At 31.9% G+C, this 16,117-nt stretch overlaps 1 protein-coding gene across 1 annotated transcript; it reads right to left on the reverse strand.

The window, feature by feature from the left end:
• Window positions 1-12,860: 12,860 nt before the first annotated feature.
• LOC108907190 (cuticle protein 7-like) lies at window positions 12,861-15,901 on the reverse strand. The gene is made up of 3 exons (XM_018710748.1): window positions 15,883-15,901; window positions 15,718-15,774; window positions 12,861-13,193 (listed from the first exon to the last, which is right to left on the reverse strand). Exons 1-3 carry the CDS (start codon window positions 15,895-15,897, stop codon window positions 12,882-12,884), a joined length of 384 nt encoding a protein of 127 aa, XP_018566264.1. The 5' UTR covers window positions 15,898-15,901; the 3' UTR covers window positions 12,861-12,881.
• Between the last annotated feature and the right edge of the window lie 216 nt (window positions 15,902-16,117).

Here is a 16,117-nt window from a genome sequence, read left to right on the forward strand (position 1 = left end):
TAATAATAATAATAATAAGCTTTATTTTCCTCAAAGACAAAAGACATTGTATAGGAATAGTCATACAGCAAGATACCTTAACCTACTTACTACATACTAAACAATAGTTGCAATTTCAACATACATTAATTAGAAAAAAATTCATTCAATGTATAAAATGTACTGTTTACCAGATATCGGTACAGCCTATTTTTAAAGATTGTGAGACTTTGTGCTCTTTTTATATCCAAACACAATTTATTATAAACTTTTAGGCCCAGATAAAAAGGTGAATTTAAAGACACATTATATTTAAAAAAAGGAAGGTGGAAATTTTTATTTTGTCGAGTGTCTCTGTTATGTATATTTTCGTTCAGTATAAAGTTAGAAACATTTTTGAAAACATATACAGCAAGTTCAAAAATAAACAACGACACAACAGTTAAAATATTAAACTTTCTAAAAACATTTCTGCATGACATATGACTGGGAATTCCCGCCATATTCCTTAAAATTCGTTTCTGGACAACAAATACATCCGGTGATAAGGTGGAATTTCCCCAGAGGACAACTCCGTACCGCAATCTTGAACTGACTTGGGCGTTGTATACTGTTATTAACTGTGACAAGGTTAACACAGGTTTTAAACTTCTTATCAGATAGCTGACGGAATTTAGTTTTGATATCAGCTGAGTGCAATGAGACCTCCATGTCAAGCATTCATCGATCGTTATTCCCAAAAATTTTATATCCATCTCCCATTTCAATAAATCTGAGCCATTAAAAGTTACATTAATATTGCAGCAATTTTTTTGTCGGTTATGAAACCTAATTACTTGAGTCTTATTTGTGTTCAGAAAAAGATCATTAGAAGCGTACCACGCACCCACATCTTTCAGTAAAGCATTGGTTTTGAGCCGCAAGGCCTCGTCTGAGTTACCAGAAACCAATAATGATGCATCATCTGCATACATGACGGACGAGGCATCAGAAACAACTTTGTCAAACTCATTTGTATATAGTAAGAAAAGGACAGGGCCCAATATAGACCCCTGAGGAACCCCCATATTAATATCTACCCGCTCAGAACTAACCTGCGACAAAACGCTGTTACCCGAGTAAGCGAGACAAACATATTGTTCACGTTCTTTTAAAAAAGATGCCACCCAATCATTAGCAACTCCTCGTATGCCATAGTTATAAAGTTTTAAAAGCAACTTCTCATGATTGACACAATCGAAAGCTTTACTAACGTCACAAAATATACCAATGGGGGACTCGCCCACTTCAATATATTGTAACACACTCTGGTAGAAGTCAAGCAAGGCAGTACTAGTCGACTTCCCAGACTGAAAACCATGTTGATGGTCAGAAAAAATTTTATGTTTTGCAACAAATTTCAATAACCGTTCCAAATAACAATATTCAAACACTCTAGAAAAGGCCGGCGGGACTGTAATAGGTCTATAATTTTCCATAGATTGTGGATCGTTTTTCTTATAAATAGGAATGACTTTCCCCACTTTTAACATTTTTGGAAAAGAACCTGTTAGAAAGGATAAATTAACGAGGTAAGTGATTGGTTCAAGAATACAATCCATAACCTCTTTAACCAGGAACATGGGAATGTCGTCAGATCCAGAGGAATGTTTTCGTTTAAGTTTATATTTTAGTAGAGAAAATATTTCCTCCTTTACAAAAGGTTCCAAAAAAAGTGAACAGCTTTTAATATGAAAATCAAAGTTGAAGGGTTTACTTGTACGTATATTATTTGTTATATGGATAGGAGCATTTTTGAAATAATTATTAAAACACGAAGATATGGTAAAAGGATCTTCACAGAGTTTACCATCCAACATAATATTTTTGTTATGATGTACTTTATTTTTATTTGAAAGCTCAGATATAATACCCCAAGCAGCCTTGCCTACATTATCAGAGTTTATAATTTTATTTTGGTAATATTCTTTTTTAGTTTTCTCAATTAACTGCGTGTGAGCTTTTCTAGAAGTCTTATATTTTTCAAAATTTTTGGGGTTATCAAATTTATGAGTATACAACTCTTTCAATTTTACACTGGATAGTTTAACCTCGTCCGTCACCCACTTCTTATTGGTTGTAGTACATTTATTATAGAATTTTTTTAGTGGGAAATGTTTATTAAAATAAAATATGAACACATCAAAAAAGGTGCTAAATGCTTTGTCAATAGTAGGCACGTGATACAATTCTGACCACAACTCTTTTTGCAGATCAAAACGAAAATTTTTTATAGCATGTTCAGAAAAACTCCTTCTGAACTGGGAGGTACGTACAGCGTTACAATTCTGGCTACTGGAGGACTCAAATAACACAGTTCTATGATCTGATATAACATTGTCCAAAACACACACTAAATTATTTTCGATGTTGGTGAATATATGATCGATAATGGTTGAAGAAGTGTTAGTTACACGGGTAGGCCACCTTACCACCGCAAACAAATTAAAATTACTGAGGACACTGCACACTTTATTAAAATCATTAATAGTCCTAGAGCCCAGAGTAGAATCCAAATTAAAGTCACCAGTTAAAATTATACTTATGCCAGGCTTATACAAATAGTCCATAACAGCAAACACTCTGTCAATAAATAAATTTATATCACCACTAGGTGATCTATAGCAGGACATGATAAGCACAGTGGATAGGTCTGTCTTCCACGAGGTGCAGCATATTTCAAAATGTCTGTCAATACAGAATTGGCTTAAATTGATAGAATGAGCATTCAAACTACTTCGTGAATATATGGCAACACCACCTTTTTCAAATGTATTTCTACAGTAATAACTACTTAAAGAAAAGTCACTGATATATTTAGCTTTGATTGACTCATTGTTACAATGAGTCTCTGAAAAACACAAAAATTTTATTTGATAAAAGTTTGAGATATCAATTTCTAAAGAATTAATCGATTGTGCATTCAAACTCTGAACATTTAATACAAGGACATCAGGGTTAAATATCATTTTATGGATTTCATTGGTGCTACTTTTTGAAAAAACTTACTTATACAAGCGCCGTCTGGCCATATGCTTGGTTGCATAGCTTTTTTAAAGTTTGTCTCATAAACAGACACTTTGAAGGAAGAGTACAAATTGGGGTGTTTGGGTTTTATAACTTCACAAATCACTTCTGGAAACGACACTTCAAGTAGTTGGCACAAATCACTGGGCGAAGTTTGGTTATTTATTCGGCTTACGTGAATATGAACCATTTTTTTGACTCCTTTAATGGAGGTGTCCGTGTTGTTTCCAATAACCGTCCGTCGGCGACGTCTAGATTTAAAAGGAACTTTTTCCCACTTTTCCTGCTTAGCTGGTTGTGTTGGGTTGTATTCGTGTTGGGACATAGGGCTATTGTCATCAGTAGCCAGATTAATTATATCCTGACACTTTAATTGAGTTTGTACCTTTAAGATCTCGGCTGAAACTTGACTCCTCTGTAAATTGGGATTTCCTTTTTTATTATTGACATCACTCAGTTCATTGACATTAACCTTGGGTGGGTTTTTGTTAGGTGTGTTTTTAGGTGTGTTTTTAATGGTTTTTACTTCCTCTTGTTTTTCCGATAGCCTGGCTTTATATACAGTTTTTGGTATATCTTTTTGTAGATTCCCATGAGGTGCTACTGATAATTTATTTAGGAGATCGATTTGCACATTTAGCAAATCAATTTTCTCTCTTAATTCAGAAATTAAAGCGTCTTTCTGTTTGATAATATAAGTAAAGATATGCACATCTACCTTATTATCTGAGTTTGAGACTTCCTCCATGGCGTCAAAAAAGGCTGCTTCCACGTCACTGTTAGGAACACTTTTGTTTTCGCAACAAATTAGAGAAGAACGATCTTCGGAAACCTTAACATAGGAACAGTATTTTGCACAACTAAAATGGAATACATTGTCGCAGTTTCTGCATTTAATTCCATTTACTAATTTTGATTTACAGCGTTTACATGTGAGAGCGTTTTCACTGCCGTCCGCACCGAACGACATGATACCGAAGTCTTATTCCTGGAGGAGAAGGTCAGCAAGTGAAGCCTTTATGTTGGAATTAGAATTAGTACTCGACAACTCGCACAGCAAGTAAGAACCTCATCTTCTACCGTACATCGCATCTTAAGACGCCAGCAGTAGTACCCCTATCATCTGCAACCTGTTCAACAGATTTTATCTTCGGATTGTGATCAACGAATGCGTATTTGCAGATGGTTTTTACGGCAATGTGCCAATCAAGTAGGCGTTCCTGCTTATGTTTGCGTAACAGATGCGGCGACATTTGCCCGTGATGAAGTGAATTTCCATAATATGCACGTGTGGGCCAATGAAAATCCTCACGCGATTAGGGGAACTCATTTTCAACATCGGTTATCGGTGAATATTTGGGCTGGCATAATAGGCGATGTACTTGTGGGTCCCTACTTCTTTGAAGGACGACTAAGTGAACCAACATATGCTGTCTTTTTGGAGAACCGGTTGCCTGCATTATTGGACAATGTGGCATTACAAGTTTGGGCACCCATGTTTTATCTTCAAGATGGGGCTCCTCCACACAGTACTCGAGAAGTAACGACACTTTTGAATGAAATGTTTCCTCAGCAATAGATTGGACGCTTTGGTCCTGTGCCGTGGCCACCTCGGTCACCCGATCTAACTCCAATGGACTTTTATCTTTGGAGTCATTTGAAGTCATTGGTTTACAATACTCCAATTGCTACAGTGGAAAAATTGCGAAACCGTTACTTGAAGCTGCTGACAGTTAAGGGAATACCTGGAACTTGGGAAAATATTTGCCAAAATTGGGTGCGTTGGTGCCACGCCTGTATCCGCGCTAATGGGGATCAATTTCAACATTTTCTCTAGAAATGGTAAGTTTTATTTCATTTTGTTCCATATTTTAATGGAGTTTGTTTAGTGCATACAGTTGGCAACTACAGATGTTTACGGATGTGGTTTTGTTTGCGAACTTTTGCAGTAACAACAATGCATTTAAGATTGTAATTTCTATTAATTATTATAAGAAGACACTATTAGTTTTTTTAAATATCTATTTTTCTTAGTTTATACTTTTGCATAGAAAAATTCTTCAAAAATTAAGAAGTATCTTTCTATTTTTCAACGACGATTCAACGACATCGTACAGCAGACGGACAGGACCGTTCCAGAGAAAATATTTTGATCCATAATTGAACTTTAATTTACGAAAAGAAAAAGCAAAAATAAAACTTTTTCGTATAAGACTTCTATTACAAATATCGTTAGGAAGCTGTAGTTTAATTTTTATATATTATACACGCCACACCCTGTATAAAGACAGTATCTGTATACTCTTCAATTGTAACTAAATGCATTTAATATGTACCACTTTAACGGTGTGACAAATTAATAAATAAAATGACACCAATAATAATTATTGTTATAGCAACCATCATCTTTATTTATCAGACTACATACTTTAATTGAAATATTGATGACATTATGTTTTTTATTAAAATGCTTGTAACTTCTAAGGAAAAACGAATCGGACCTATGTTCATATAAGAAAAAATGTTTGAAATTAACTTAACCACCATCTGTCAGTTTGTCAAAGTTTGTATATACGATGACTTCCTATCTCTACGAACCCCATAAATTCGACACCACTGGGTAATCGGCAAATTCAATGAGTATTTTTAACTTCTAATAGCATTTCTGAGAAAACAACTCTTTGTACTCTGTATGTACTTACTTTTATTTTATTAATCTTATTTTTTTATAAAATTATAAATAAAATTCTTGATGAAATCTATGTTAATGATTTTTTCTTGAATTTTGATTTTAACTATCTTCAATACTAGGTATTCGAAATTCATGCTAAGAAATGCATAGAAATTTGGCAATATTTTCTGCGGCAATTATTTTTTTTAATATTCTACTCAGTTCAACCAGGGGTTGTGAAAGGAGCCCTTATTAAAATTGCTAGGGGCACATATTTGGAAGTTCCGCCACTGGGTATAGAATAGGACTACTTTATTGGAAAATGTCATATGTCGATGTAAATGGACATTAATATCCTTAAGTATGTTTCTCAACGTTGTTTTATAGATATCATAATTTGATGATCCTGATGTGAACTTAATTAGGATAGCATGTGGACGTTTTTCCTGTTATACAGGGTGATTCATTAACAATGGGAAAGTCGAAAGCTGAAGATACTACACGTGAAATGGTGACCATTGGCACAAACATCCTTAGTCCGAAAGTGTTCGTTAAATCGATTTTCTCGAAAACGGATCGAGATACCGAAATGAAACAAGAGTATATAATTAATGGAAAAATGATAGCTCTTTCAGGTTTTGAATCAAGTTTCATGTTAAATATATAGGGTAAAAAGTTATTAACTAAATTTTCGGTAAAATTGGTCGTAAGTGGCGCCCTCTATGAGCAATGCTGAAATTACAACACGCATGTTATTCGTCGCCTAAAAAAATATAGTTTCACAAATTTTCAAGTTCCTAATCTACATAATTTCAGAATAATCGCAAAAAAACGATTTAAAATTTTAACTTTCAACACCCTGTATTTCCGAAACTATCAACTTTCAGATAAGGCATGTTTGCGCCAATGGTCACCATTTCACGTGTTCAGCTTTCGACTTTCCCATTATTAATAAATCACCCTGTATAGGTTGTGTTTAGATCATAGTTCTCTTGTTCTGCATCACTACATTCCTGCACTTGTACGAAAACGCTGTGACGAAAAAAATTAAAATAGTAAGAAAACTCGACACAAGATAATTTCAAATAAAAAAATTAAAATCCTGATATACCATGACACAGAACGTTGGCCGCTTCTTGGTAATCCGTTGTAGAACTTTCACTACAGATGAGGGGTTCAAAAAAATATAAAATTTTATCATATCGCAACTTTTCCGTAATCAGTCACACTTTATACTTAGAACGACTTACGATTATTTGCTGCATTTTAAATGGATCAGTTACAGTTCTTCAACATTGTGGGGCGTCCTTTTATGTGTGGCAAAACTATTACGAAATGACGTGGAATCGAAAATTGCATTACTCATTATGCAACAAATCGGCCATCAATTTCAACCCTCTCTAACATTCTGTTAATAGAAGGTACAGAATATTATCGAGAAATAGGTTAAAAATAACATATCATAAATTCGAAGTTACGAGTGAAAATAACGAGTGATTTTTTTAACCGGAAACTCTTAAATATCTCAAAAAATTAGTCCCCCTTCCCCCTCTTTTTAGGAGCGCGAGAGATAACTTTGCAATCTTAAATAGAAACCTCTATTTTTTACTGCAAATTCGGATTCTACAGCTAAAAGTACGTAGGATTTGGCTAAAACATTTTCAGTTCATGACAGATGGCACTGTCGTCGACGAATACGATTCTGCAATGTGTTTCCAATAAAAAATACCACGATTTATGTAAATCCAAAGTTTATCCATTTCGCAAATTTCGAATAACTGGGAAACTGTTACCTGCAGAAATGTTTTAACAAAAATGAACTTATCATCACAATTTTTAGTAAAAAAAAAAACAAAATGTGAGAGAATGAGAACATATTGCGTTAAAATCAATCCATTCACTGTTAACATTGCAAGTAGGGGAAACACAAAGTTATGTACAAATAGATACCTCCGCGCAGTCAGACCACAAATACGTTTACTTAGTAATAAAGAATTGATTTTAGTTACTATTAGGTGTTTATCGTGGTGAATCAATATGACTCACATAGTTTTACCAGCTTACTCAAAACTTATTCAATGCTACTCATACAAAACTTATTTAGCTAACAAGCAGTTGAGTAAGCATTACTCAACGAATAGTGTTGTTATTTCTACACAATTGTGTAGACTTGTTTTAACAAAAAAATTGTGTTGTTTTTTTCTATGGTGTATTGTCCACATAATGTGCAAATTAATCAAATTATTGTTTGGGTTTTTATGGTGTTTATACTTCAATCAATTTGATAAGTATAAATTGTTGAAGTTAATCAAGTTACAATTAAAGAAGACTAAAGGAGTGGTGTAGGTATGAATTGTACGCCAAAGAAATATTGCAGATGTAGTATGTATCAAACATTTATAATTGGTTTAAAATAAAAAAAATTATTATATTGGTAAGTCTGGTGTATAAGCCCTCATCTAATAAATTTTGTAGATAATTTACATACCTTACTATTTATAAATATATTTAATTGTATCATGATGATGATGCTTTTTTTTTCTTTCGGCTCCAAAAACAAAAATTACTGGAAAAAATATTAATGATGATATGATTTAACTGCTATAACGAATTATGCAAAAGAGAATACATCCTATAAAACTTATAGACTACAAGCCCATCGAAAATTTTCAAGGGGTCATTTGACCCAGCATGAATTACTTATAAATCAATACTACCACATATAACAATAACTTTAGAAACTATGCCGTCAATTCTTGTTGGTACAGGTGAGTACACAGGTAAGCTAAACATTTTTGTACGGAATTTCTAAAGTATATAGGTTATACAAAAAAAATGAACCTCGACCTAATGCCGTAAAAAAATAGCAATACAGGAATTATTTTTAAATAAATAAATAAATAAATAAATAAACAATTAATTTTAACTCAATATTCATGAAAATTCCTATATAAATACTTATATTTAAAACAGTGTTTTGAAGTAACAGTACCCTCGCATTTGCATATTTGCAACTTCTGTTACAATTTATGTAAAAATGAGACCATATGGCATGGAAAATGTTTGTTTAATGATAATTTAATACTATGTGATATTAAATTAAGATTTTGTGACCAATGACCATGTTCCTGAATTATTTAATAAAATACTATTTTGTCTCGAGATTTCTTTATTAAAATGTTAATATAATAAATAAAGAAAAGAAATTTATGAAGCCTTATTATATGAGTATTAAATTATTGCGGTACAATTGTTGTTCGCGTGTAGATACAACAACTAAACACTGTCCTGAAGTACTTCAAAACTCTTGTTAACATTTTCTTAGGTTAAAAAAGAATGATCGTGTCTCTCAATATATAAATGAATCTGGTTGGTTGCGGATGGACGATTTATATAATTATAATTTATCCACAACTGTTCATAGTGTTTTGAATATATCTTCTTCCTCTTATTTACGTGATGAATTACGTTACCGCTATAACATTTATAATATTAATTTAAGACGTATTTCTTTACTGCATTTGCCTAAGTATTATACTACGCTATACGAAAGATCATGTTCTTACAAGTCAGTGAATTATATTTGTAGCTATTATTTAGTAAAAACTTCTAGAAATAAAAAAGGCATGAAATAATTATAAAAAGTTGTAAATATTATGATAATGGAGTAGCTTTGACTAGACTGCGCCTTTTTATATTCTTTGTGCTTTAATTTTATTTTAAATAAAAAAATATATTATTAGGGGACTAGTTTGTAGGGGATGGGATAAAAATTGAAGATTAAATAAATACTCTCTGAGAAAATTAACAATTCCCGTTACATTTTGATCAAACCTCGTATATATATCCATAAATCAAATATACAGGGTATTTCCAGTTTTAATCTGGAAAATTTAATAGTCGATAGAACCTGCAAAAATATAAAAATAAAAAGAAAAGTTCATAGGAACTTGTATGTTTTAAAACTACGTTTCCGAGATACAGGGTGTTGAAATTAATTAAAGAAAACTTTTTATTTTCAAATATCTCAAAACCTATTTGGCCAATTTTGATAAAACTTTGCCCGATTTTAGTAATAAGTAAGAGATTTAATTTGAGATACTTGGATTTAATTTATTTTTCCAAGGGCGACGTGGGTGCATCCGAAATAGATATTTTTAGGAATAATTTGAGCACGCTATTAGTTATTCATAAGTTTGTTTAATTACTCAATCTATAACAAATAAAATAACCCGCTATTACTCGAACAAACTTGGGTTGTTTCATTCACCTTAGACCCCAGGGCTAAGTTGGCGACTGGTTTCAGCTATATTTATGGTATACTAGCTCAGTTGACGGAACCCCGAAACATCGTGATTGTGGTCATTTTCCATAAACAAAAAATTTTTCATAAATCGGCAACAAATATGTAAATTATAGAAGGATAAGGATTATTATTATTAACAATTACACAGCCTCACAAAAAAAAGGGAGGTCCGAAAGACAAGACTATGGTATCTATATGTTTTTGGGGTCGCTGAATCCAAATCCGGCATCCGTTTGACCTGATTAGCTCTGGGTTAAAGTCAGTTCAAGAACAAATGTAGAGAATAAACTGCGAACAAAGTAAATCAACATATCTTTGGTTTGGTTTTTGGGCTCGCCGAATCCGAATCCGGTGTCCATTTGATCCGAACAGGTCTGGGTCAAGGTCAGTTCAAGGTCAAATGCAGAAAAATCAATTACCAACAAAGTAAACCAATATATTTGGGGTGACTGAATCCGAATCCCATGTCCGTTTGACCCGATTGGCTCTGGGTTAAGGTCAATTGAAGGTCAAATGTAGAACATCAATTGTCAACGATGTAAACCAATATATCTACACGTTTTTGGGGTCGCCTAATCCGAATTCGTTGTCCGTTTGACCTTATTAAGTTAGAATGTAGAAAATAACTAAATTAAGTTTAATTACATCAGATTAAGCCCCTTAGTTATTACTAAAAACGTGCCAAGTTTTATTAAAATCGATCAGTTCTTGAGAAATTTGAAATGAGTGTTTATTATTAACTTTAACACCATGTATCTGGATAGCAAAGATTTAAAGCATACAAGTTCGTTGTTAATTTTTTCCGATTAAAATGTGACACACCTTGTATAACGTATAATTTAAAAAATTTATTAATCGACTAACAATGCAATAAGTTTTCGTGTCTCTTGTGAAAATATGTTAGTTTATCATGTTTTAAGAGCCCTCTAAAAAATCAGCTCAAAAAACATTTGTTTAGAGGTCGCTCATTTTCTAGGTTGAAACAAATCTCGATTCTGAAAATTTCAAATCGATATTTTAATTTCTAAATGTCGTTCATAATAATTTAACTTTCAAAGTAGTGTACCTATGTTTTCGAGCGACCTCTAAAAATAAATATCAACGAACTAATAATTTTTTTTATTGAATTTGATGAACAAAAGAATAGAAATAAATCACGAGACACTTAAATTTTAAAAAATTATAAATATTTGATACAGTGTGGTAGTAAATTTTGAATTGAGAAATTTTTTATGTGTCTCGTGATTTATCTCTATTCTTTTGTTCAACAAATTCAATAAAAAAAATTATTAGTTCGTTGATATTTATTTTTAGAGGTCGCTCGAAAACATTTTAGGTACACTACATTTAAAGATAAAATAATTATGAGTGACCTTTAGAAATTAAAATATCGATTTGAAATTTTCAGAATCAAGATTTTTTTTCAACCTAGGAAATGATAAAATATCGAGAAAAAAATTTTAAAAAAATTAAATTTTTGACGATTTTGAAAATTTTTAAAAATCTTGAGCGCTCTAAAAAAATTTTTTTAAGCTGATTTTTTGAGGGTGCTCTTAAAACATGATAAACTAACATATTTTCACAAGATACACGAAAAAAAAAAATATTCGTTTTTTTTGGGCCATACAGTCTTCATAAATGTTTACAATATAAATGATTCGTTTACAATGAACAATGACAAACCGTTACGTCTACGTCATTACGTCAATCGAAGCCGATGAAACAGAATATTGTGTTTTAATGTAGTTTTTATATTATCGTTTTAGTTTTACCGAAATTTAGTTGCCAACATGCAGGAAATAAAATTACTTGTCACGTGGCTTGTAATCATTTATGAAGGCTGTGTATTTGAGAAGATCTAAAAATTATCAAATTTCTTTCACGGGTAGTTTTAGATGTCTACTAATCGTGATGTGGGCTTCTACTGTTTATTTATTTAATAAATTTTCCCAACAGGCATAAATACCTAATTACAGGGAAATAATTACTACACTGAATTGTAAATATGAGACTACCTAAAACAAGCACACTAACCAAAATACATTGAAGCACTATATCATAAGGGCAAACAACATCCACATAATGATTTTGCAAAATTAAGACATGTAAAAGTGATGATTATGGTAAATTGTTTATATTTTTTGAATATGTAGGATATATTTTTCGTAACTAACGTTATTCAATATGTATCTCACTAAAGAAATTTACAATGTTAAGACTTTCATTATTAACAATAACAATAAACGTTTTTGCAAAAAAAACCCAAAGTAAATTTAAAAAAATAACCCTTTCACTTTAGACAAAAAAATTGCGAAGTGAAAGAATTACAAACAGTATTGCAAAATAGTTAGGTTTAAGCAACGTTTGAATTTCTTCTCTTAAAAAATTCAGCGGATCTAGTTTCTAAAGTAGGAGATATTTATTTATCCAATGAATGGATTTGAATTTCATTAAATATCATTAATTTATTTACCAACATAATTAGAAACTGAGGTGCAGGATTTAGTAATAAAAAAATTTGTAAATATTATGAGAATTACCATGATTTTGCAATGTTGGGGATTCCCTTACTTTCACCATTTCCAGGGACAAACCAAATTTTGTATGCATAATGACTTTTCTAAACACTTCAGTTTTGCAGAAGTTATCATGTGAAAAAAGAATTTGACCTCATTGGCCAATGAAGCTATTAACAACTGTATAAAGTGTTTTATTATAAACCAGTGTCAAATACAAAATACGTAACAATATAAAAAAATGTCAATAGTCCAAAGTCCATAACGTGTGTCCATTAGTTTAACTAGTGCAAAGTTTAACCTAATCGAACAACTTATTCGACATAAATAAACATTTGGTCGTCTAGTGGTGGTGGTGGTGGTGATGGTGGCCGTCATCCCCTTGGTTGCCCCAGTGGGTCACACCCACGTAACTGGTGCCGCCGTGTCCGTGACCGTGGTGACCGGGATGGTGGGCATGACCACGTCGCTCTACTATGGCCTCGAAACCCTTGTGCGGCCCAGAGATGTACTTAACAACGCGATGTGTGCCATCGGGCTCTTTAAATTCGTATCCTCCATGGACGTGGTGGCCGTGTCTCTGCTCGTGCTGCGACTTCTTGTCGTGGGTGTGGGGGTCGTGGACGCCGTATTCAAATTTGTAGTGAGCGTTGTCCTACAAGCAAATGTCGATATAAAGTGTTTTGGATAAAAGTACAAGTTCAGGGACCGATAGAAGAATTTTTCTGTGGACCATGAAGCAATATATTTTTGAAACACAAGGTGTTACAAGTTATAACCATATTTTTTATGGATCGAAATAAACCGAAACAAAGCAAGTTACCTTAATATGATTTTGCTTGCTTGAATAGTGCCTAAAAAAATATATTCCATTTTAAATACTTACTAATAACTTTTTAAGGAAGCAAAATTGTGCTAAGGTAACTTGATCTAATTCGATTTATTTTCATTCAAGCAAACTACCCTTAAATTATCGTCCATTGATTTCCGGACGCTCTGTATATTACGAAGTAGATGCTGGTTTACTGGTTAATTACGTTTTTCTCGAAAACTACATAACAAATATATGACGTACTACACCGTAAAAAACCTAACCTCAGAAAAGTTATGTCATAAAATATCACAGTGACATATTTGACACCCTTAAAAACTTATCTATACCATAATTCAATATACAGGGTGTTACAAATTAGTAGGTCAACCCCTTAACCACATATTCTTTAGACTAAAACAATGGGACTTTTCTTATGTTACTTTTCATTTCGAAGCCCCATTTTCAAAGTACAGGCTGTCAAAACTAAAATTTAAAAAATGATTTTTATTGATAACTCCGGTGATTGTAGAGATATTTATTTGAAATTTAATACATATTTTAATCTTCGATCGGTACACTTTTTGTATAATTTTGGTTTAAAATATCAAATTGCGAACGCAGGGGAAGGGGGTCGCAGTACCCATGGACCTCTTATTTTTTTTTTCAGTGCGCCTATGCTTTTTTAGATTAAGCAGCGTTTCATTCTATTTTTTTTACTTTTGTAAGATTTGGTTTGGGGCTTAGTTTACGAAAATGGATATGATCATCATCATGATCAGCGATATATAACTTGAGCTAAATCTAACATTTCTAAAAGAGTTGCAATATCTCTTTTTTAGATTAAGCAGCGTATCATTCTATTTTTTTTACTTTTGTAAGATTTGGTTTGGGGCTTAGTTTACGAAAATGGATATGATCATCATCATGATCAGTGATATATAACTAAATCTAACATATCTAAAAGAGTTGCAATATCTCGTACAGCAAGCCCCAAAAAATCAAAATATGTGGTTTCTGCTTAAAGTGCTCTTTACCTCGTACAATTCGTTTCTTTAACTGTTGTTTAGTTAGTATTGCTGCCATATAAAAGAAGTTTTTCATAAAATCCCAACAATTAAAGACTAACGTCGACTAAATTGGTGTCATATCCAAAAAAGTTACAATATCTCGTAAACCGAGCCCCAAATCAAAATCTTACAAGAGCGAAAAAAATAGAATAAGACACCGCTTTATCTAAAAAAAACTATTCGGAAACATACGTGTACGCAAAAAAATATGAGGTCCATGGGTACTGCAACCCCCCTCCCCTCCGTTCGCGATTTGATATTTTAAACCAAAATTATACAAAAAGTGTACTGACTGAAGATTAAAGTATGTGTTAAATTTCAAATAAATATCTCTACAATCACCGGAGTTATCAATACAAATCATTTTTTAAATTTTAATTTTCACACATATGTAGTTAACTGCATGACCTACTAATTTGTAACACCCCGTATATTATGTTACTCTTCTTTGTAAAAAAATAGAAATATCAAACAAACTCGTACGCCAAAAATATTAAGCAAGTGTTGTTTTTACGAAATTATTTGTGCTTCACCTTTTAAATTTTGGTAAAAGCTAATATACATATGTATGTTGCGGAAATACTTATCAAAGCAAGGATATGTACCACATTTTTGTTTGATTAAAGTTCTTTGTAGAAAATATTTAAAAAACATTCTTTGTTACATATAGTTCGTCACATACCCAGACGTGCTAAGTGTTGGACGTCATAACATACTAGTTATGAATAATGTTGTGCAAAGAAAGTTATAAGATTTGTTTGAAAAACTCAGAGATATACGATACAATATTCAAATTTCTTGTATATTAGTACTTATTAGTGAAATAAAAAGTTATAATTGATAACAATTTTTAATTATATTTTCTAAACTCGTTTGATGACTGCATCTGAATACTGTTTGTTTTTGATTTCAAGATTGAACAGTTTTTTCACCCATATTTTTACTCATTTTGAAATTTTAATACCGGTGTCTTTTAAACAAAATTTATATCATATAGGTATAACCCTTTGTGTTAAATATATTTTAAGTACCTTAGGACAATTTTTATAAAATTTCTAAACTGAAAAATGTGTTTAAAGAACTATAATGTAAAAGCAAGAGTTACAATATATAAAAAAATTTGTGTGAATCTACGAAATTTTGAGTTTTTACTAGTATTTATTTATGTATATTCCAGTAAAGTTAAATAAGTTTTTAAATAATGTGACACAAATGTTCATTTAGTCGTGTTTTCTAGATAAATTAAAGACAGTGCCACAAATACATAAATTTTGAATATATATTTCTTTGGAACTTACATGGTGATGATGACTAGCCAGGGAGACTGTCAATGTGGCGCAGACTACAATGAAAACCTAAAAACAAAACCATTTTTAACACAATTTGAATACATTTACAAGTACATATGTAATATCAAAAGCAAATTTTTAAACTTATAGACATGGATAATATATAACACATACTGTGGCAAGATGCATTTTGTTATTTGAAGTGTTGAGTTGGTACTGACTCCGATATTGATCATTTGGATATTTATATGCCAATAAAATATGAGATATACTTTCAATACGAAATTAGAAAATATAAACGACTAATGAATTTACGTTATAATGTGTCGTGGTTCGCTAAATTTCATTCAGAAAATAATCGACAAAAAGTAGTTTACTTTTAGCTTTAATAATATCTTTTGTTTTGTAT

The sequence above is a fragment of the Anoplophora glabripennis genome, unplaced genomic scaffold (assembly GCF_000390285.2).
Source record: "Anoplophora glabripennis isolate ALB-LARVAE unplaced genomic scaffold, Agla_2.0 scaffold87, whole genome shotgun sequence".
In the NCBI taxonomy this organism is placed as follows: Eukaryota; Metazoa; Arthropoda; class Insecta; order Coleoptera; family Cerambycidae; genus Anoplophora; species Anoplophora glabripennis.